The sequence below is a fragment of the Tauraco erythrolophus genome, chromosome 2 (genome assembly GCF_009769465.1).
Source record: "Tauraco erythrolophus isolate bTauEry1 chromosome 2, bTauEry1.pri, whole genome shotgun sequence".
Classification (NCBI taxonomy): Eukaryota; Metazoa; Chordata; class Aves; order Musophagiformes; family Musophagidae; genus Tauraco; species Tauraco erythrolophus.
In genome coordinates this window covers 72,090,138-72,110,614 of record NC_141466.1, presented here as the reverse complement: position 1 = coordinate 72,110,614, position 20,477 = coordinate 72,090,138, and the positions used below count along the sequence as shown (strand labels likewise).

Below are 20,477 nucleotides of genomic sequence, written 5' to 3'. Positions count from 1 at the left end.
TGTGTGCATGCGCGAAGCTACTCCCGCCCACTGTGTGGGCCCGGGCAGAGTTTATTTTCTTTTATTTATTTTTTTTCTGGATAATCGTAAATGGCCTTCGGATTATGCCTGGAGGCCACGGCAGGACCTCAGCGAAGAGCTTCCACGGAGCCGCCTCCGCCCCGTGACCCGTCACAGGCCCCCTCAGGCGCCTCCCCGAGGGGGGTCGCCGCCGGCATTTTCCGAGGCTCCGGACCGAAGGCAAAGCGCAGGGAAGTGGTTGTCACCGCCCCCTTGACCTTTGCAAACGCCTCTCAGTTCACTCCATCCCTTCACATGCCCGAGTCGCCCGTTTGAGTCTCCCCTTAGAGCCGTTGCCGCGCACGAACTACAACTCCCATCAGCCCCCGCGCGCCCCTCCCGCCCCGAGGCGGTGCTGAACTCGCGAAGCACACTGGGAGTTAGAGTCTCTCTGGGAAGGGGGGGGTGTGGCGAGCTCTGCCATCTGATTGGCTGGAGAACTGGCAGGGCGGGTGCAAAGCGGCGCGGCGCGCCCTAGTTAGGCCAATGACTATGAAATACATGTGAGTGACGAGGCGCTTGGCCAATGGAAAGAAGAGAGCGGGCGGGCGGGAGAACGCGCGCGGGTTCGAAGGCGCGGGAGCGTTGGCGGCGGTGTTGAGGTAAGGGAGGACGGCTAGGCCGGGGGAAGCGGGGCCCGGGGCCGCTCGGGTGGGTGTGGAGGGCGGGAGGTGAGGGTTTGGTGCTGCGTCGAGGTGTAGGGGAGGGGAGGAACGCGGGTGTCAGCGCCTGGTGCGGTGCTGAGGCGCCTGTGTGGGCTGAGGGGGGAGTCGCTGGGCCCGGGGCCTGGCGCGGAGCTGGGGGGGTGTGAGGGCTGTGGGGCCCCGGGCGGGGGGGGGGTCGGTGCAGTGCTGAGGTGCACCAGGCCCCACGCACCGGTGCAGGGGGCCAGGTGGTATGAAAGTGATGGGGGTGGGGAGAGGGCAGCATGTGGCCAGGCTCAGGTGCCGAGTCAGGTGCGGGGCGCTTTGGGTAGGTCCTGGGGGGTGGGGGAAGGTGCAGGGTGCTCCGGTAAGGGGCAGGTGCCCCCACAGGGTGCCTGGGGGGTGTGGGGATGAAGGCCTGACGCAATACCGAGGTGCGGGGCATCTGGGGTGAGGGGCTGGCTGGGAACTGAACTGTGAATATTTTGAGAAGGGCTGTGGGTGGCTGGGGCGGGGGGCGGAAAGCTGCTCTGCAGGAAGCTGTCTATGGCATCCTCAGGGTACCAGTGCAAGTTATAAGGATTGCTCCCTCCACACGTGCACCTTGGCTCTCCTGCCACCAGTCTGTCCGTTCTTATCTTCTCCCTTTCATCTGCACCGGATATCTCATTTCCCAGGTACCTGCAGGCTTGTTATTGCTTCCCTGTGCTTCTAAGGCGTTGCCTGCCCTCTCTCGAAGTTCCCCTCTGCCAGCACTGCTCTGTGCTGAGGTTGTACAACTCATGCTGCAGCTACCCAGCTCCTGGCTCCATCCTCTGCCACCGCTTGTGTCCCTTGGTGTTCCTGGGCTTGACAACAGCTTGTGTGTCTGGGCTGTCATCAGTCACCGCTTCCCCAAAACCAGCAATGCTTTAACGCGGGCAGGTTAGGAGGAACTTCCCCCTGCTGGTGGGTTATTGAATAAATTATTCTTTATATGGCCTTCTAGCAGTTTATGAATATTTATTATTAGTTCTTTTGGATATAGGGTATTTGTTTGTTCTGGGGTTTTGGTTGTGAAATGCCATGTAACAGAAAACACGCTGTTTGTTCTATTGAACTAGAAGAGATGGAACAAACAGCGTTGAGTGCTTTAACTGACTTAAATGGCTACTGTGTTAACGAAGGCTAAAAAAGCGTGTTTTAGGGTTTTGTGCAAGAAGGGAGCTGGGAGAGGAACTCTAAAAGTCTGTTGGGTATAGAGCTGTCCCAGCTGGAAGGTAAATGCCAACAGGAAATCCTCATGGGAATAAATTGGCTGTGAATATAGGCAGGAGCAAGCAGATTTCTAGGAACCTCATTGGTGAGGTCTAGAATGAGCTTTGCGAGAGGAATGTGAGAGGCAATCTAAAACTTGGTTCTGAATTATCTGCCTCTGTTTTAGAAAAGGGACTTAAGGATGTGTTTGTCCGTGATGACAGAACTGGACTTGACCTGTAGGATCCTTTTTGTGGGCACTTATTTTATGGTTTATGCTCAGTTGAAACAGAGCCATGTGTTGTTCTACTGTCTTGTCATGCCTGAACTGCTGCCATTCATTGTTTTCTTCCCAGTCCCCCACCTCCTCTTCCTTCTTTACTAAGTTTTTTTTGTTCAGTTTTGGTTTTTACTGGAAATCTATTTCAAGCTATGAAAAATGTGTTCTTGTAGGTGAAGACATGGCAGCTGTTACCCCACAGAAAAGAAGCCGCAGTTCTACTGATACCGATGGGTATGTTAACTTTTCATAATTTTTTTTTCTGATAAAAACACCTTAGTTGCTGCACATAGAACAAAAGAGGTGTTTAAAATCCTTGAAAGCTTTTAATGTCAAGTGGGAAAAATATTAAGATGGATCTGAGACACAGGTAGCATCACCCCATGGCTATTACTCAATGACTTACAACATTTTATGTCGTACTGAACATCTTGAGAGATTTCATCTAACATGTAGGGAAACTGAAGCTAAAAATGATCTTTGATCTGTAGCATAGCATAGAATTATAAATGAAGTGAAGCCATTACACTGAGCTGATACTTTGCAGGCTCACATTAGTTGGTTGCATTAGGGCATTGTTTTTTTTTTTTATTAAAGTAAGGTATCTTGTTTTGGGAGTCACCTCTGTCACGTGTATCCCTGTACGTAGCATTGACACACAGACCTAGCTCTGAGCAAGTCACGGAACCAGTAGAAACCTAAAAACTGATTGTTTAGAAACTTAAGAAATAAAACCCCTGATGTTTGCATTTCTTTGGGGTAAAACTTTAGTCTTTCTCTTTTGGAAAGACTTTGATACACAGTACAGAAATGCTGAGGTCTGCACAGATTATCTGCATAGTCTTCTAGTGTTAATAGAAAAACAGTTCCTTTGTTATGTATATCTAAAAAATTATAGATTTATTTTTTTCCCCCCTAAATCTAGTGGAGGAGAAGCCGCTGGCCATAAACAAAAAACTGAGCTTTAAATCCAAAAGTGTAGATTGCTTCTTGTTCTTTCATAACTCTACCAGCTGAACAGATTTTTCTCATGCCTCTCCTGTACCTCCTTCTCAAAAACATTTCTCGGAGGGGAGACCAAGAGTGGAGTTTGATTTCTAAATTGGAAGGACAAATTCCTGAGATAAAGCGTAAACACTCACTGAGGAAACACCTTGCTATGTTGCGTGGCAAATGTGTCCCTCCTGTAAATGTATTATCTCCTTTGAGGCAGTAGGTTCAAAAGCTGTTAGTGACTTCCTGATGAGGTTTGAGATACCAAAATAGCTGTTGGAGGGAGATTTCAGGGTGTGCCTTTCTGAAACTGGTATAAAATATTGTGAGATCCCCCCAGCTTTATCAGTCTTACATACGGGGGTGGGGGATGCACGAGTTTTTTCAGCGACACGAATCTGAGATAACAGAGTTGGTCTGAAACAAGTAAAACTTTTTTTTTTTTTTCCCTCCTTACTTATGAATAGCCCTGATCTTGTCAGCAGGAAGTAGAATGACTGTTGTTCCCAGGTGCTTTAACAAGTTCAGGCAGGAAAATAGATTTGCTATTAAAAAAAAAACCCATGGAGATTGGCAAGACAGATTTAGGTAGGTCTTTTGATATTTGTATATTATATTTTGGTATTCAATATTTGTATTTATTACAGGGCATACACCAGTAGAGGCAACTAGGCTGAGTGAAAATAAGTGTTATTTAAGTAAAACAATAACTGAAAAGCTTTCAATCGTGTATGTGATGTTTCATGCTCTGATTATTCCTACAGTTCGTCCTTAGCCTTTGAGACTCCTGTGAAAAAAATGATGACAGGCTTTGCTGAAAGTCTGTCTCCACTCAAGAAATCGAGAAATAATTGGTTTACTCCTCAAATGAAATGGTCATCCAGCTCCAGTGACGAGATGAAAGAAAACGAGGCTGTCCCGGTGAAGCCGGTGCTGTCGAGGAGGCTGGATGTCTCACCCCTTCAGGCAGCCGCTGTTCCCACAGCCGCACGGATGGAGCCCTCAAGGAAATTATCCCCAAAGACTGCTTCCTCCTACAAGCCCCGTGTGCCTGTGGTGACTTTTTATAGCAAGGAAAAGCGATACCTTACTCCTCTTGAGAGGAAACAACTGAACGAGAACCACTCTTTGGGGGAGAGGAACAGGGGTGAAAATCTTCCAGCTGCCAGCAGGATGGAGAAGATGAACATGAACTTGAGCAGGAATATGAGCTCAAAGCCAGCTAAGAAGGCAACCAATTCCAAGCATGGCAAAACTGTCCTCAAAAGGCTTAAGAAGGCAAAGGGAGAGATACCAGCAGGAAAACCCAATGTGGAGAAAGAGAATGTGAATTGCCTGATTAAAAAGAAGATGGATTCGCCCTTCAGAGTCCTAAGCATGACAGTTAAACCAGCCCTGAAACTCCAGCTGGGAGCAGCGTTCTTTTCTGCCAGGAAGAAATCACATTCTAAAAAACCAGCTGTAGACACTAAGTCTCTCCAGGGTCTCCCCAAATCTCTGCAAGAAAACGATCAGCCTGGACCAGCAACGACTCCAAAGCCTAATTCAGCTGATAGGAACAAAATTCTTGAGGCAGGTGGTGTATTGAGAAATATTTCTGTGCCTCAGAAGAAGGAAAATGAAAGCAGGGAGGGCTTTACAAGCTGCATAAATCGAGAGGGAGACTCGGCACACGAAGGGAAAACATCTCCGCAGAAAAGCGGAAGCGGCTCTGATCCGTTTTGTACTTCTGAGCCTGTGGCCACTGGACACAGCGATGGAGAGAAGGTGGTGAGTAGAGGGGTCACCAGTGACACACACGGAGTGGGTTACTGGAAGTAACCCATGCTCCAGTTATTCGGGCATAGGGTGTTTATTTGGACCTATTAGTGGATTTTACCTAGGAAAACTTTCACAGATTTATTCCTGCCTTACCAAGGCATAACACCGTGGTAAACCTCCAGGAATTTCTTGTCAGCATCCCTGTCTGTTGCTCAATGCTGGAGGAAGGAGGTGCTTCTCAAAGAGTTTTGCTGCTATCCTCCTTCAAGCCTTCCTATAGAATCATAGAATGGTTTGGGTTGGAAAGGACCTCAAAGACCATCCAGTTCCAACCTCTCTGCCATGGGCAGGGACACCTTCCACTACACCAGGTTGCTCAAAGCCTCATCCAACCTGGCCTTGAACACTTCCAGGGATGGGGCAGCCACAGCTTCTCTGGGTGACCTGGTCCTTGTTTTTCCACAGCCACATGCTTATCAGCCAGTGAAGTAATGGAAATGAGAAAGCAAAAATTGTTTCTAGAGTGTGTTTATTTAGAGATTTCTCCTGGATCACAAGCTGTTGCTTGCTGGTACAGCCTGTGCTGTAATTCCAGCGGCCCTTGCAGGCTTTGGTCTGCTCTGGGATTATCTTTTTAGCGATTATTTTCTCAGCTGGAGCTATGTGTGCTAGTGCTGCAGCTCCCTCCTCTGAGGAAGCGAGGCTAAGCCCCGGGTTCTCACGCTTTAACAAACTGACGGTGAGTTTGCTGAGCTGGTCTGTGTTTGAAAAACTGTAACCGTTTTGTATATGACTGAAGAAGCGTAAGCAATTTTTCTCTGTTGCTACCTTAGCAGTGAATATACTCCTGGTGATAGAAAAGTGGTGGTTTGGGTGTTTTTTTAAAAACTGCATTCGATTCTTGTGCAAATATGTTTAGCAGTGCTGGAACGGTTAAACTCTGCAATGAGTCTCGCTTATTGCCAGCTCATTAATGCTCGCCAGGCCTTGCTTTTAATTTTATGATTTGCCAGAGAATTGCTTAGCTTGGGATGTGGATTTTGCTTTCGAGTGCAGTGCTCAGGTGTGAAAGGTTGGGGTGGCAATGGAAAGAGTGCAGCACTAAAATACAAATTCAGAACAGGTTCACAAACTATTTCATTGCACTTGCTGTCATATTTTGCTGTTGCGTTCTGGCATCTAAAATATAGGAAAGTAGGAGAAGCCGGTGGAATAATACTGTAGTATTTTACACTGGGCATTGAAGGGAAGCAGTGAACAAGATGGGAAGCTGTTTTTATAGGGTTTGTGTGCTTTATATTCCTGGGTCAGTTTGATGAAGGACAGTTTATTGCCTCCTTTGTTCACCTGCACTGTTTTAGTATCTCTTGCAATCCTGGCTTGAGTATCTGTATGTTTTTGCGACGCAGCGTTAATAAAACACAAATGTTAGCTTGTGCAATCTAATCTTGCACGTGCAGTAAAAAAAACAAAACAAAACTTGAAAACATTTGATTCTGCTGCCATGGCAATTTTTTCTGTTGGCAAACTATCGGTTGTAGGTTAACCAGAAGTGTGGAGTGTTTGAAAAGGGGAATTTAGTGACTTTGTTACTGCAAACTGAATTTTTGTTTGGCCTTGATTTTTGTCTCGGGTTCAGCTGGAGCTGATTGCTAGAGCCAGTTGCCAGTTCTTGATGAGATGGGAAATAATACACTATCATAGACAAAATGAGCAGAGTTCAAGGCAAAAATCAGTTTGGCAAACTTTTGTTTTTATAGAACATTTGCGAGAGGCTTCCGAAAGCTGGGAAGATGCATAGTTGTAGACAGAGAATGAAGCAGAGCAGTTATGATTTACTTAAAAACAAAAGAAAAAGACCACCCATGTTCCACAATAAAACAGAAGTAGGGGCATAGGTGGGTGTTAAGGTGTTGAGAACCAAAATCATGATCGTTGTCATAAACTTGAGTTTGGTCTTACAGTAGTCAAAGGCAGGCAGATGAGAAATGTTGATGATGCACCTCAAGGCTGCAGGAAATGAATTTTTCCTCAGTGCTGGGGTGCAGCGTTTTCAGCAACATTTTCAAATTCAGGTGTAACTTTAGTAACAGTGAGATGTTTTGCATTTCATTCTTGGAAAATACAGCTGTTGGTAGCACTTCATAATGTCAATTAATGCTCGTTGTGAGGGTCACTTGGAACTATACGTGATTCTGTAACTGCTGTCTAAGAACTTAAATTAACTAGAGAGTTTTCTTTTTGCCCTAAAAAAAACCCTGTTTTAATTTATAGGATGTTGATGAAATCAGTTCTTCTGCAACCTGCGAGTCAGATGATTGTGTTGTTCTTTCAAGCCAGTCTCCACGCAAGGTGAATAAAGGAGGTAAGTTTGGTCCTACGTGTCTGGGACTATGACCTTTGTTGCTGTAGGAAAACAAGGCAGAAGAGACTTTGACAATCTCTTTGGTTACCTGCTTTTCCTCAGCAGGATCAACTCTGCTGAATTCCCATCTTGTCCTATCGTTCAGTGTTTAAATAACCTGGACAGTGATGCTGGAGATTCTGCTGTCTCCCTGGCAAATCAGTTTTAATGTTATGCAGTATGTAAATTGTTTTTATCCTGCTGTCTAACCCATCTTTCCTCTTTGCTTTACTGCATAGCCCATTCCCAGTAAGATTTGGAAAATGCTGTATTTGAATCCTATTATTAGCTTTTTTCACCATTCTTTTCTCCCTGGACTGTTACCCCGATTCTTTCGCTTTCTTTTTTAAATCTTGATTTTTAAGTATCTGACTTCATTTATTTGTCTTCTCCAGCCTGAGCCATGCCTTTGCTGGTAGAGTACTCCCAAACAGAACTCAACCTGAGCCTTGCCAGCACTAATTTGCAGGAGAGGAGTAATCCATACATTTCACGTGCAGTGAATGCACACATTTCCGCAGGAAACTTTGAGCTCGCGAGATGCCTTTGCTTTGAGGTAGACAGTAACTCAAGTGTTTCACATGTAGCTGCTGCCCAGAGGGTCGACCTCTATTTCTTATTTTGTCTCAGATTGTTGTTAAGTGTAGGGATTCCCCTTATCCTTATTTCAATCTATTTTTTCCTCACCATTTTCAATGCAAGAATGCTTTTAAAATTAAGCTCTTAATAGGTGTTATATAGGGGCATTTATCTACTAACTCATGAGCATATATTATTGTTTACTCCTGACTGAGGAAACTCCAGCTGATACTTTGCTTTGGCAGTGAATTATTAACAGTCATTATTTGAATATGACAATTTTTTTCCCCCCCCAGTCAATTTTGCCCCTTTTCTTATGGCTGGTTTACAGAAACCATATTTCCCTACTAAGGGAAGGGAATTGTCAGTTATGTATGAATTTTAGGACATTTATTATTTTTTCCTCTTGGGAATAACAAGTGATAATAAAATCTGTTGCTTAAATATTATTTTATTAAGGCAAAATAATGCGTTGGCCTTTACCTGCTGTCTCATCTTCCAAGTATGTACTAACATGTGCCGTATGTTTGCAGAAGTTGAGGTCATGTTATTTTATCCTAATTTCCTGGTTTCTCCATTTTTCCCTTTTAAAAACAGGCAGTGTTGCTATTCCAGCTGCAGCAGCGCTGGGTTAATTCAATTCTTGCTAGTGTGAAGAGGTCTAATTTACCTGAGAGTTCTCTTTACATCTTTCCCCAGCTGTGGAAGTTCATTTCTCCTTTGTGTCTTAATTGCCCTAAGGCTCTCATCACAATTAATTCTTTCAGTGATGACTGAAATAAAAAGGCACTAAATGTTTTGTCGTTTTTTGTTGTAGTTTGTCATCTGGTTTTAGTGTTTCCTTCTCTTTTGGCAGCAGAATCCTTCTGGGTTTTCCCCTTGCTGTTACAGGATGCTTTCCTGGTGCTGTGACCTTCCCAGGTTGAGCTTATTTTGCAATTTGGGATTCCTGCTTTCAGTCCTTCGTGTTGCTGCTCTGCTTTCCCCTGATTTCTATTCCCTTTGTGATTCCTTGAGTTTCCAGTGAGAGGAAAAAGTCATGATTTAGCCGTGTTTGTGTCTCACTCCACTTCTTCCTGGCACATCTGGTCTTAATCTTTTTCTTGAAGAAATTGCCAGCACTCCTGAGCTTTCACACACCCCCCCCCCGCTTTAGTCTTGCTTCACATGGGAACTTATTTATCTACTTTTGGAACGTCGTGAAGTCTGTTTTATTGAAGGTCACCATTTCTCCCTGCCTCCTCCTCTTGTTCTGAGGATTGGCATGCTCTGTGCTGCCAGCCTCTTCTCTTTCTGTATAAAATATTCTTCTTACTGTGTTTTCCACCTGTTTATAAAGCTGTTGCCATCACACTCCCAGATTGCCTGACATTATTTGCCTGCTGGGGCCTTTCCCAAGAAGTGTCTTGGCCCTCTAAGATCCTGCATTTCTAGGAAGCCGTGGGTTTTTTATTGTTTATTATCTTCATGACTCCTCACAATCTTTTCCACTACTGATATTAACAAGAGACTTTTTTTATTGTGTCCTTTTTCCTAGAAACAACTGTTTAATCTTCATGGTATGTTTTTTGGAGACTGTGAGGGCCGTTTTTCTGCTTATGTACTTCGTTTCTGTAATTCCTAAGAAGTCTCTATCTGTTTGTGAAGGCAGTCAAAATACGAGAGCATAAAGCTCTTTAGTACCTAAACTTTTTACACTTGAGGGAAAATATAGTCCTAACAATCTTTTTGGTTTTACTTACCAAAGTCTTTGCTAAATTATCCTGAATCTTGCAGTTGTGTGCTGTATCCTAGTGCTGAGCCCATCGTTTCTCAGCTTCTCTAGGATGAAGAAGCTATAGGTTCGGGCTTCCCCAGCCAAAATAATGTAAAATGGAGAGACCTGAGCTTGATTAACACTCTTAATTAATCGCCAAAGAAACACTAAGCTACTGCAGCAGATGTTTCTGCTTTGTCATTCTGATGTGAGAGGGGAAAGCACCAGATAGCCTGATCAATGTCACTTGAGTGGATTGACGGTAATTATATCTGGATACTGCTCGTGGACGTAACCTTTATATTCTGCAGCATCAACAGCTTCCCGGAACTCCTATAAGCTCTCATCCATAGAGCTCAGTTTCACTGTTGTTTTCCGTTTTGAAGTCTCCTTGGTGTTTGAATTTCTGTCCATGTATCAACGTGTTCTGCAACTAAATCACAGTAACTTCACTCATCTTTTCCAGCATCTCCTTCAAAGGCTGTTGTCTACCCCATATTCAGTGCACCCCCTGCCATCAAGAAAAGGTATGTTAATCTTTGTTCACTCTCTCCAAGAATGACCAAGACTGTCATATCTGCAGAATCATTGTGGGTTTTTTTTAAAAAATATACTAATTCTAAACCAAATAGCTTTCTCCCAATCCTTGTAAGTTTTGAGAGTTGTTTTTATTGAGTTGGCTTTTTTTTGTTTTTTTTTTTTTAAAGGGAAGATGAAAGATGAAAGTTGTGTTGGTTTAGAGGGATACTAACCCATGAATAAGAAAATACTCATTTGCTTACTGTCTGTAGTACATTTTACTTGTGAATTTGTACATATTATTGGGTGTTTTTTTTAACTAAAAAGGAAATAATAGTTTTCTCTTAGCTGTTGCTAATGATAAAATCACTAGAACAAGGGGGACTGTTGCGGGGTATATTCGTCGCAAAGAATGGCACAACCTTGTTGGTGTTTGAGTCCTGTACAGGAGTTTTTACTTATTTCTATTTCTATGTGTTCTGTATCTTTCTATCTGGAGTGTCCATAATGAGCAGTAACTTTCAGTCTTTATGTACTGGTTGCTCCTCAGGGACCTGCACCTCCCACCAGCCAGAGGCCCTCGAGAGCTCTAACTAGGAGTTTGAGTCGGTACCAGAGTTGCCAAAACAAACTGTCTTTAACTCAGTTTGGCACAGGCAGAGGCACAATATAACACTGCTGGCCGTGCAACGGGCAGGGAGGCATCGCTGTCCCTCGCTACAATCTGATCAGTGGTATGGCTTTATGTATGTGCCTTTTAGTCTGCGCTGTAGACAGCAAACACAATGCACGCTCACGAGTTGAGTCCGCCAAGATCACCGGTTGGTATGGCAGTGACACCTCTGATGTGGGCGCTCTTGCCATGTTTGAAGCAATTCTGTGTTGCAAGCGACCTTCTGGGCTGAGTTTGTGTGCAACAGCTACAGCGTGTGAAAATTTGACTCTGTGTTTAAGTGTGCCGGTTGAACTGTGGGTCCCTTGTTGAGTAAGGCTGGAAAGGCTGGTGAGGCAGGTCAGGGACTCTGCTCAGGCCAGGCTGTGGCTCTTGTAGGAACTGGAAGCTTCTCTGTCTCTGTCACACTCGACCTCCTTTACCAATTAAGCCTACAGTGTTTGTTTTTAAACTGTTGAAATGACTCACTTTTTGGGAAGGCATTGGCTTTCTAAAGTTGTCTAAAACTAAAGATTTCAGAAGACTTGTTTACCTGCCTTGTGCTGGTGGTGTAGAATATTTGTGTTATAGAATCATAGAATCACAGAATGGTTTGGGTTTGAAGGGACCTCAAAGATCATCCAGTTCCAACCCTCCCTGCCATGGGCAGGGACACTTTCTACTACACCAGGTTGCTCAAAGCCTCATCCAACCTGGCCTTGAACACTCCCAGGGATGGGGCAGCCACAGCTTCTCTGGGCAACCTGTGCCAGTGCCTCACCACCCTCAATGTAAAACAATTTCTTCCTTAGATCTCGTCGACATCTCCCCTCTTTCAGTTTAAAGCCATTAGTCCTTGTCCTGTCACTACACGCCCTTGTCCAAAGCCCCTTTCCAGCTTTCTTGTAGCCCCTTCGGGTACTGGAAGGCTGCTGGAAGGTCTCCCCAGAGCCTTCTCTTCTCCAGGCTGAACAACCCCACCTCTCTCAGCCTGTCTCCGTAGCAGAGATGCTCCAGCTCTCGGATCATTTTCGTGGCCTCCTCTGGACTCGCTTCAGCAGCTCCATGTCCTTCTGCTGTTGGGGACCCCAGATCTGAATGCAGCACTGCAGGGGGGATCTTATGAGAGCATAGCAGAGGGGCAGCATCCCCTCCCTCAACCTGTTGCCCACGCTGCTTTGGATGCAGCCCAGGACATGGTTGGCTTTCTGTGCTGCCAGTGCACATTGCTGGCCTCATGGTGAGCTTCTCATCAACCAACACCCCCGAGTCCTTCTCCTCAGGGCTGCTCTCAATCCATTCTCCGTCCAGCCTGTATTTGTGCTTGGGATTGCCCCGGCCTACATGCAGGACCTTACACTTGATGTTCTTTAAATGTAGTGTCAAACTGATCTCTGTCTGCCATCAGGTTCTTTGCTTTTTCATAAGTAACTCTTCCTGTGATAAGCTTTTGTAACTACTTCAGTGCCATGGCTAACACTGATCAACACCTTTGCTGTTAGCACTCTGAGGAGTGTGCATGCTATACAGAAATCACCTGATGTGCAAAGATCAGTAACTGCGCTGATCAGCTACTGTGTCTTCTCTTGCACTTTTATTTTTTTAACCTGAGAAATTTTAGTACAGCAGCACTAGGTAGCAGCATGCTCAGGAGTTTTGCTGTAGATCTTGAAGATGAGACAAAAACTGTAATAAAATTGAGTGAAAAGGATTAACAGAAGCACTTGTTTTCCTTCTGCTTTCCCACACTCGCCCAAGTGGGTCTTTTCTAAGTCTGCTGGGCGATGCTTGCTATTCAGTGTGATGAGAATGAAGCACAAGCATGTGAAGTTTTGCTTTTTGACTCTGTAAAAAGCGTGGTCTTGACAATTTACTTGCAAGCCCTGGGACTCTTTACTTGTAAGTTGTAATTGTACTACCTGATAACTGTACTTCTGATTAGTTTATTTCTTCAATTAATTTGCTGTGGTACTTGTAGACCTCTAGTGGAAGAAGACTTTTTTTCCCAACCAAGGACCACTGCTAATCCCTCTCCCACATGGAATCAACTTCTTGACACATTTTGTTAACAATAAAAGCATTCTGAGCCGAGTTTATTGTGAACATTAAAAAAAACAAACTTAAAGTTATTCCTAAAAGAGCCAAAATAAACTTTCCCAAACTTGTGCTACTGGAGTCCTCTGCCACAGAGGTTGTTGAAAGAGAGATCTGATTGCAATATTTGTGTTGCTTCCTCATGTGGCTTTTCAAATACCTTCCGTGGTACAAGTGGAACCCTGGAACGTGTGGAAATCCTGGTGTTTGTGATTAACTGAAAATCAGTCTTGGATTTGCAGTTGTCTCTTGGGAAGCTGATGAGCACAAGCTTTTCCTACATGAAGTCTCTGCTTTGGAAATTCTCCTTAGTATCCAAATCTATAAATTTGTTTGGTGTATCTCTAAATTAGTTCCATTTTTAGGTTTGCTGCACAAATAATTACAATTTCCCATTTAAGAAATGCCACCTTACATACACAGAAAACTAAAGGTAGGTTAGAAAAAAAATGTGCAATTAACACCCTAACAATGTGCTTCTTTGTAGCTGAAGCCCATGTTGTAGACTTAAAAATTGATATTAAGCCTTCCTCTGTGGATCTGAATATGAAAAATTCCTCTTGGCCTTGCTTGAGTCTGCTTCCCGCTTTGGACAGCCGTCCCTGCTAGATGGTAGAGGAGAGCTTAGCCCCTGAACTAAGAGTTTTTCCTGAAATGCTGTCATTCTCCTGGTCTACAGGTGGTATTGGCTAGAGGGGCTGGGATGCGTGGTGGTGAAGCAGCAAGTGAGTGGGGAAGCGGTCTTGGGACCCCAGGGGTAGATGGAGTGAGGGCTTGAGACCAAGCTATGCTGATTCTCAACCGAAACCTTGCACAAGTTCTTGTACACCTTGATCAAATCCTGGAAGAAAAATGGTTTGTAGGTTATTGGAGTTCAATTTGTCATTTTCTTCCTTTTTTTATTCCCCTTGAGGGGAGAACGGTGATGATGTGGTGTGCACTCTATACATAGTCAGCTTTCCTCAACCCTTGAAGCTTTGTAAGAGGATTTCAGATGATGCTACTTCCCCAGCTGTGTCTGGCAGGGTAGGACCCTTATCCTTGCCTCATATCACCCTGTCCAGAAGCCTGGCAAAGATCCCTGAGCTGCCCAGACCAAGCTGTGGTCCCCAACACCTTGAAGGGTGGACGTGCTTTAGGTGTGTGATGATAGCTGAAAGTTTATGCACAAGTTAAACAAGTTAGGAGACTGTTTAGGGGAGACTTTGAGTTTTTTGGATCCCAGTTAGACTCAGGTACAAGATTGCTGGAACTGAGCAGCTTGCTGCCAAAAACTCTGAGCCTGCGCAGGAGCGTTTTAGATGTCTGGATGCACGTAAGCAGCGGTTTGAGGAGGGAGCTGCTGGACTTGAGCGCCTATTTCTTCACCTGCAGTTTACATGCTCCACTAACCTGGCCCTCTGCTGCTCGGTTTGATGTGTATCCCTTTGACTGTTCCAAGGAGCTGCTGAATTTCCAATATCCTGGAAATGGGATGGCTGTGGAAGTGAGAGAGGGGCTTAATCAAGAGTTAAGTGCTGGTGCAATTATGGCTCTTCCTAGAGCTCCTTTCCTCCCCTCCCCACCCCAGCTGCCAAGGAGCTTTGCTGTATCTGGCTCAGTTTGGGGTGTTCTGCCATAAGAGTCACCCTCCCTGCCCTGGTACTCGACGCCTTTGTCTTCAGTGACTAATTTTCATCTCTCTCTGAAACGATTTTCAGGACGCAGCCTGCGCTGGATGAACTGACTTCTCCGTTTGCATCCAGCCCACCTGCGAAAACATCTCACACCTCGCAGAAAAGCAAGAAGGCGAAAGAGCTCTGCAAGCGCTCCAGAGATCAGATGATTATTGTAAGGTTCCCCTCGGGGCGTGCTGGGTCCTTGGGGTGAGGAACCAAGAAATATGTCTTGAGGCTTAACTGATAAGTAGATTTCCTCACATGTTAACCTCAAACCGACCACACAGTGATGACCATAACAGGGCAGTGATTAACGTATTTAGCACTAGATGAAGACAGGGTAGTAGCTGGGAAATACATTCTTATGGTTTCCCTGGGACTAACGCTTTATTACGTTTTGGAATTGAAAAGAGATTTATGGAACATAATACTAAAAAAAAAAAAAAAGAGAGAAACTCAGCCAAGCCTGTATGGATGCTATAGGAGTGAATTTGGCTGGATGACTTTCTTTTTCCCACGGCTTTCTGGCCTGCTGCGAGCAGAGTCAGCAAGGCCCTGCAACCACAGCAGCAAATGTCAGCCAGGGCAGCACGGGAACAGGAATATGTGACTGAGAGCTGAGCCGGAACAGAGCTTGTTCTGTTAATGAGCGGATGCCTCTGTTAGCTCCATGTCTGCCTTCCTGCTGTTGCCCTTCAGCGTGGAGTACTGACTTTGGAGCAGGAGGAGGCCAAACAGCGTTACTGAGGCTCGCATGTCATGCAGCCATCATGAGTATGAGTTTCCAGAAAATACGCCCTCAGTGATGAGTAATTTTTTAGTAAACCATTTGTTCTTGCTTGGTGACATGCGGACTGTTTCAAGGCCGTTTCCTGAGGGAGTGAGGCTTATGTGATCGTTCTTGTCTGCTGATCCGCCCTTTCTAGCACCTTTTGAGTCATTTGGATGATTTCTGTCAAATTTGGGACCTCACAGATAGAAATTTTTTGAGTGTTTTGAAAACCGATCCCTGTGGAAGAGAGAAATCCGTGGCGAGTGACCACGCTGAGCGGAAGGCAGCAGCACGTACCCAGCAGCCAGTGCTACCCTGACACGGCTGGCTGGTGAGCCATGAGTTCCAACCCAGCCTGGCACACCTCGGCTGGGTGTCTGGCTGCTGGGACCCACGAGGGACAGACGGTGGGTGCTGTGACACAAGGGGAAGCCCAAACTGGGATGTGGGCAAGGGAAAGCAGCTGGTGCAGTAGCAGCCTGTGCAGGGAGACGAGTCCTTAATGAACTAGGCTTCACTTCCCCTCGCTACTTAGAGAGCAACCTGCTGCTTGCTTGCACAACTGGTGTTCAGTTCCTTCTGTTCCCCTCCTTGTATGCTGACAGAGATAAAAATGAGGTTATTTTTAGATAACTGATGAAAAGACTATGCAGAATTTTCCTTTGTGTGTTTTTTTGTGGTGCTCTTTTACATTGTTTCCTCAGCAAGGACGTTGCTTAACTATTTCAAGGCTCATTCCAAATAATGCATTTGTTGTGTTCCCTGGATAATTTAATGTTATATAGTTCTGAATGTTGTGGAAGTAACCAAAATCTTGTCCTTCTCTTCACAAATTCAAATCATAGAATAGTTATGGTTGGAAGAGACCTCAAAGGTCATCCAGTTTGAATCCCCCTGCCATGGGCAGGGACACATCCCACTACACCAGGTTGCTCAAAGTCCCATCCAGCCTGGCCTTGAACACTTCCAGGCATGGGGCAGCCACAACTTCTCTGGGAAACCTGTGCCAGTGCCTCACCATCCTCACTGTAAAAAATTTCTTCCTTAGATCTCATTGAAATCTCCCCTCTTTCAGTTCAAAGCCATTGCCCCTTGTCCTGTCATTACACATCCTTGTCCAAAGTCCCTCTCCAGCTTTCTTGTAGCCCCTTTAGATACTGGAAGGCTGCTGGAAGGTCTCCCTGGAGCCTTCTCTTCTCCAGGCTGAACAGCCCCAACTCTATCAGCCTGTCTCCATAGCAGAGGTGCTCCAGCCCTCGCATCATCTTCATGGCCCCCCTTTGGACTCATTCCAGCAGCTCCATGTCCTTAAAAATGACAACAAATACTTGAATCTTTGATGATTGTTACTAGAACCAATTCTCAACCTCATTCCTTAAACCGAACATGGTTTTGAACAGCTTGAGTGATTAACCGGCTTTGTTTCTCACTAGGACGCCGGCCAGAAGCATTTTGGTGCCGTAGTTTGCAAGTCGTGTGGCATGATCTACACAGCCACTAGCCCGGAGGATGAAGCCCAACACATCCAGCACCACGAGAGGTTCCTCGAGGGACTCAGATACGTGGTAAGGAGGCAGCTGCGCTCGCAGCTCGGCTGAGGAAGATGGGGGGTGAAGAGGTGCGTGATATTCAGGTACAAAGTTGAGACAACTGTAAGCAAATGTTTTGTCATCCAGAGGGGAGGTTAAAGTGTAAGTTAGGCCGTTCCAGCAAATGTCGGCCTTCATTGGATTGATAAATGTGACTTGACTCTATTCCTGAAAGCTGAAGTGGTTCAGATTACAGCTTCATCTGCCAGAGTCTTCATTGAATCACTTCCTCTCCCTTGCTAGGCCACTAACTTGTTTGTTTGGGTTTTTTTTTCCCCTCTGTGGCAGGGTTGGAAGAAGGAACGGGTTGTGGCAGAGTTCTGGGATGGGAAAATTGTACTGATTCTTCCAAATGACCCAAAGTATGCTGTCAAGAAGGTACGTGTTTGTTTATTTTGGGGTTTATATTGTAGATTAGCTTTCTGCTGGCTCACCTCCCAGAACTACCTCAGTGTGTGATCATACGTCGCTTGCCAGTGCACAGGGCGAGCGGGAGAGCTGAGTGGGGTTGTGGCAGCGATCTGGGTTGCTGCAGACACCCACCCTGACACGTCTCAACCCTGCTCCCTGCACTGAAGCTCATGTTCTTACGTGGCCAACATAACCTGATCTTTTCTGTCCCAAGGATGGGGGTGAGAGGCAGGTGTCCTCTGCGAGAGGTGTAGTGGGATGAAAACATGAGCGAGAGCCTGTTCTTTAATGTTCTCTACACAGTTAGAGCCTGATCTTGTATAAGCACAGGCTTATTTGGGGGAACGAATCCCCCCTTTCTGACAGCTTTCTCACCAAAGAACACATGTGTTAGTTCCTCCTAATACAGCTCTCTCTGGTTTTGTTTTCTTAGGCAGAAGATGTGCGAGAAATTGTAGATAATGAATTGGGATTTAAGCAAGTTTCTTTGAGCTGCCCAGCCAAGACTAAAATATACTTGTTTGTGTCCAATGAGAAGATGATTGTTGGGTGCTTAGTGGCTGAATCAATCAAGCAGGTATGTATTCTTAGTTGTATGGGGAGGAGGTGGATTTAAACTGAAAGAGGGGAGATTTCAATTAGATCTAAGAAGGAAATTCTTCCCTCTGAGAGTGGTGAGGCACTGGACCAAGTTGCCCAGAGAATTTGTGGTTGCCCCATCCCTGGAAGTGTTCAAGGCCAGGTTGGATGAGGCTTTGAGCAACCTGGTGTAGTGGAAGGTCTCCCTGCCCATGGCAGGGGGTTTGGAACTAGATAATCTTGTCCTTCCCTTCCAACCCAAACCATTCTATATTCTGTGAAAAGCCAGGCTAATAACTGGGGCTGTTTGCGTAAGCCTGTGTATCAGAAATCCTGGCTTTGCACAGGATGGAGGGAAAAGAAAACTAAGGAAGTAAAACACAAACAAAAAAAACTCCCCAAAAAACCAAGGAAAGAAATAAATTAAAGAAAAACTTCTGCTTTTGTCAGAGTGAGATGTTGCCGGCAGGAATCAGCAGAGTTTGCATGGCTGATACTCCACCTGACTGTGTTTGGGCGCTGGTTTCTGTGCTCGTCTGCCCCGAGAGAGACAGCAGAAGGCAAAGCTGGGAGCCTGGGGTCATCCATGGCTCTGTGACCCTTTGGGAAGGAGAAGTTTGACACCTCTGCTCTCATCCTTGCAGGCTTTCCGGGTGCTGTCTGAGCCGGTAGCCGTACCGTCCCCCAGCCAGGACGCCCTGCAGCACCACCGGGCTTGGCGCTGCTCCACGGAGCCGGAACCCGCCATCTGTGGTGTCAGCAGGATCTGGGTGTTCGGCCTGAGGCGCAGGAAGGGGATTGCCCGTCGCATGGTGGACGTGGTCAGGTAGGGAGCTGGGATCTCAGCTGGGGTTTATCTTTGTTGGGAGGAAAACCGATGATTGCAGCAAAAAGTGTTTAGAAGGAACTTATGGAAAGGGATAAACTTGTATCATTCAGTAAGTCTGGAATCCCTGCTTCGTAGTGGAGGGATATCAAATGGACAGATGTTCTGTGTGTATCTAATATTTAAGTAATATTTGTATTTAAAATCTGACAAGCTGTTAAATGCTGGATTGTAACTGGAACACAGAGCTACACGGACTGGATTTTCCAAGAAAAACTGTGCTTTAGGGAAATTACTTTTTTTTTAACTGAACAAGTTGATGAGCCCACACACTTGAGTTTTGCCAGGGAGGAAATTCCGAGCTTTTCAAGCTTGGACTAAACTGGGAGAAAGACTTAACAACTTCCCCTCATCTGTTAATATGGACTGCCTTGAGGGGGAGCTTGGTAGCGCATGAGCCTGTAGTAGCACCTATCTTCTGTGTGTTTTATCTGCTTACTATACGTATATCAAATACAGACATAGAAAGTATAGGAGTATCTGTGTCTATATTTTCATATAGTCATCCATTATTGGATCTGGAGCTTGGTATTCTGAAAATTCATCAGCCAGTGTTTGGTCTCCACTTCCTCCTGTGGTCAGCGTTTGTCGTGTCACCTTCCAAAGCCATGGGACACATGAGCCAGCTGGACCTGGGTGACCTGTGGGTGCCCGTGAGAGTGCTGGTGCTGCCGTTGTGGACCTTGTTTGGGAACTGCTCCAAGATGTTTAACTGAAACCTCTGGGTTTCCGTGTAAAACTGGATTTGAGGGTTTTTATGCCTGGAGAGGGACTTTTTACAAGGGTATATAGTGATAAGACAAGGGGCAATGGCTTTAAAACTGAAAAAGGGGAGATTTCAATGAGATCTAAGGCAGAAATTCTTCCCTCTGAGGGTGGTGAGGCACTGGGCCAGGTTGCCCAGAGAAGCTGTGTCTGCCCCATCCCTGGAAGTGTTCAAGGCCGGGTTGGATGAAGCTTTGAGAACCTGGTATAGTGGAGAGTGTCCCTGCCCATGGCAGGGGGGTTGGAACGAGATGATCTTTGAGGTCCCTTCCAACCCAAACCATTCTATGATTCTATTCGGTCTTATGTTATCCTTCCTGCTAACTTTAAAATGCCTCTTGGTTCCTGATTATGCTGGAATCTGAGAGGGCAAGCTGGCATCTCACAATGATCTTCTCCATTTTGAATGCAAAGTGACAGAGGAAATAACTCCCTGCAGAGGAGGGCTGGGGGAGAAAACATCCCTGTGGTGTGTTTTAGGAGTCGGATAAAGCAGCACACTGATAGCTCTGCTCTCTCTTTCAGGAGCACCTTCATGTACGGCTGTTACCTGAGCACTGATGAAATCGCCTTCTCTGACCCAACGCCGGACGGCAAGCTCTTTGCGATGAAATACTGCCAAACCCCCAACTTCCTAGTTTACAATTTTATCTATAACAACTGATTCGACTTGATTATTGCAAGTTGAGGTTTGCTCAAATCATCTAAAATAATTTGATGTTTAAATTGACACTTAAGTGTTGTTACCTGGCTAAACACTGTTTTCCTGCTGAGCGCTAGTTCTTCCTCCCCCTGTGAGCGAGCTGGGGGAGAGTGTGTCACTTTGTGTACAGAGTTGT

General features: G+C 45.6%; 1 protein-coding gene across 1 annotated transcript; it reads left to right on the top strand.

Annotated features, from left to right (window-relative positions):
* The first annotated feature begins 2,401 nt into the window (after window positions 1-2,401).
* Window positions 2,402-20,302, top strand: ESCO2 (establishment of sister chromatid cohesion N-acetyltransferase 2). The gene is made up of 10 exons (XM_086624671.1): window positions 2,402-2,454; window positions 3,978-4,983; window positions 7,249-7,339; window positions 10,180-10,240; window positions 14,679-14,808; window positions 16,842-16,973; window positions 17,286-17,375; window positions 17,842-17,985; window positions 18,632-18,813; window positions 20,164-20,302. Exons 1-10 carry the CDS (start codon window positions 2,402-2,404, stop codon window positions 20,300-20,302), a joined length of 2,028 nt encoding a protein of 675 aa, XP_086480797.1.
* Window positions 20,303-20,477: the final 175 nt, after the last annotated feature.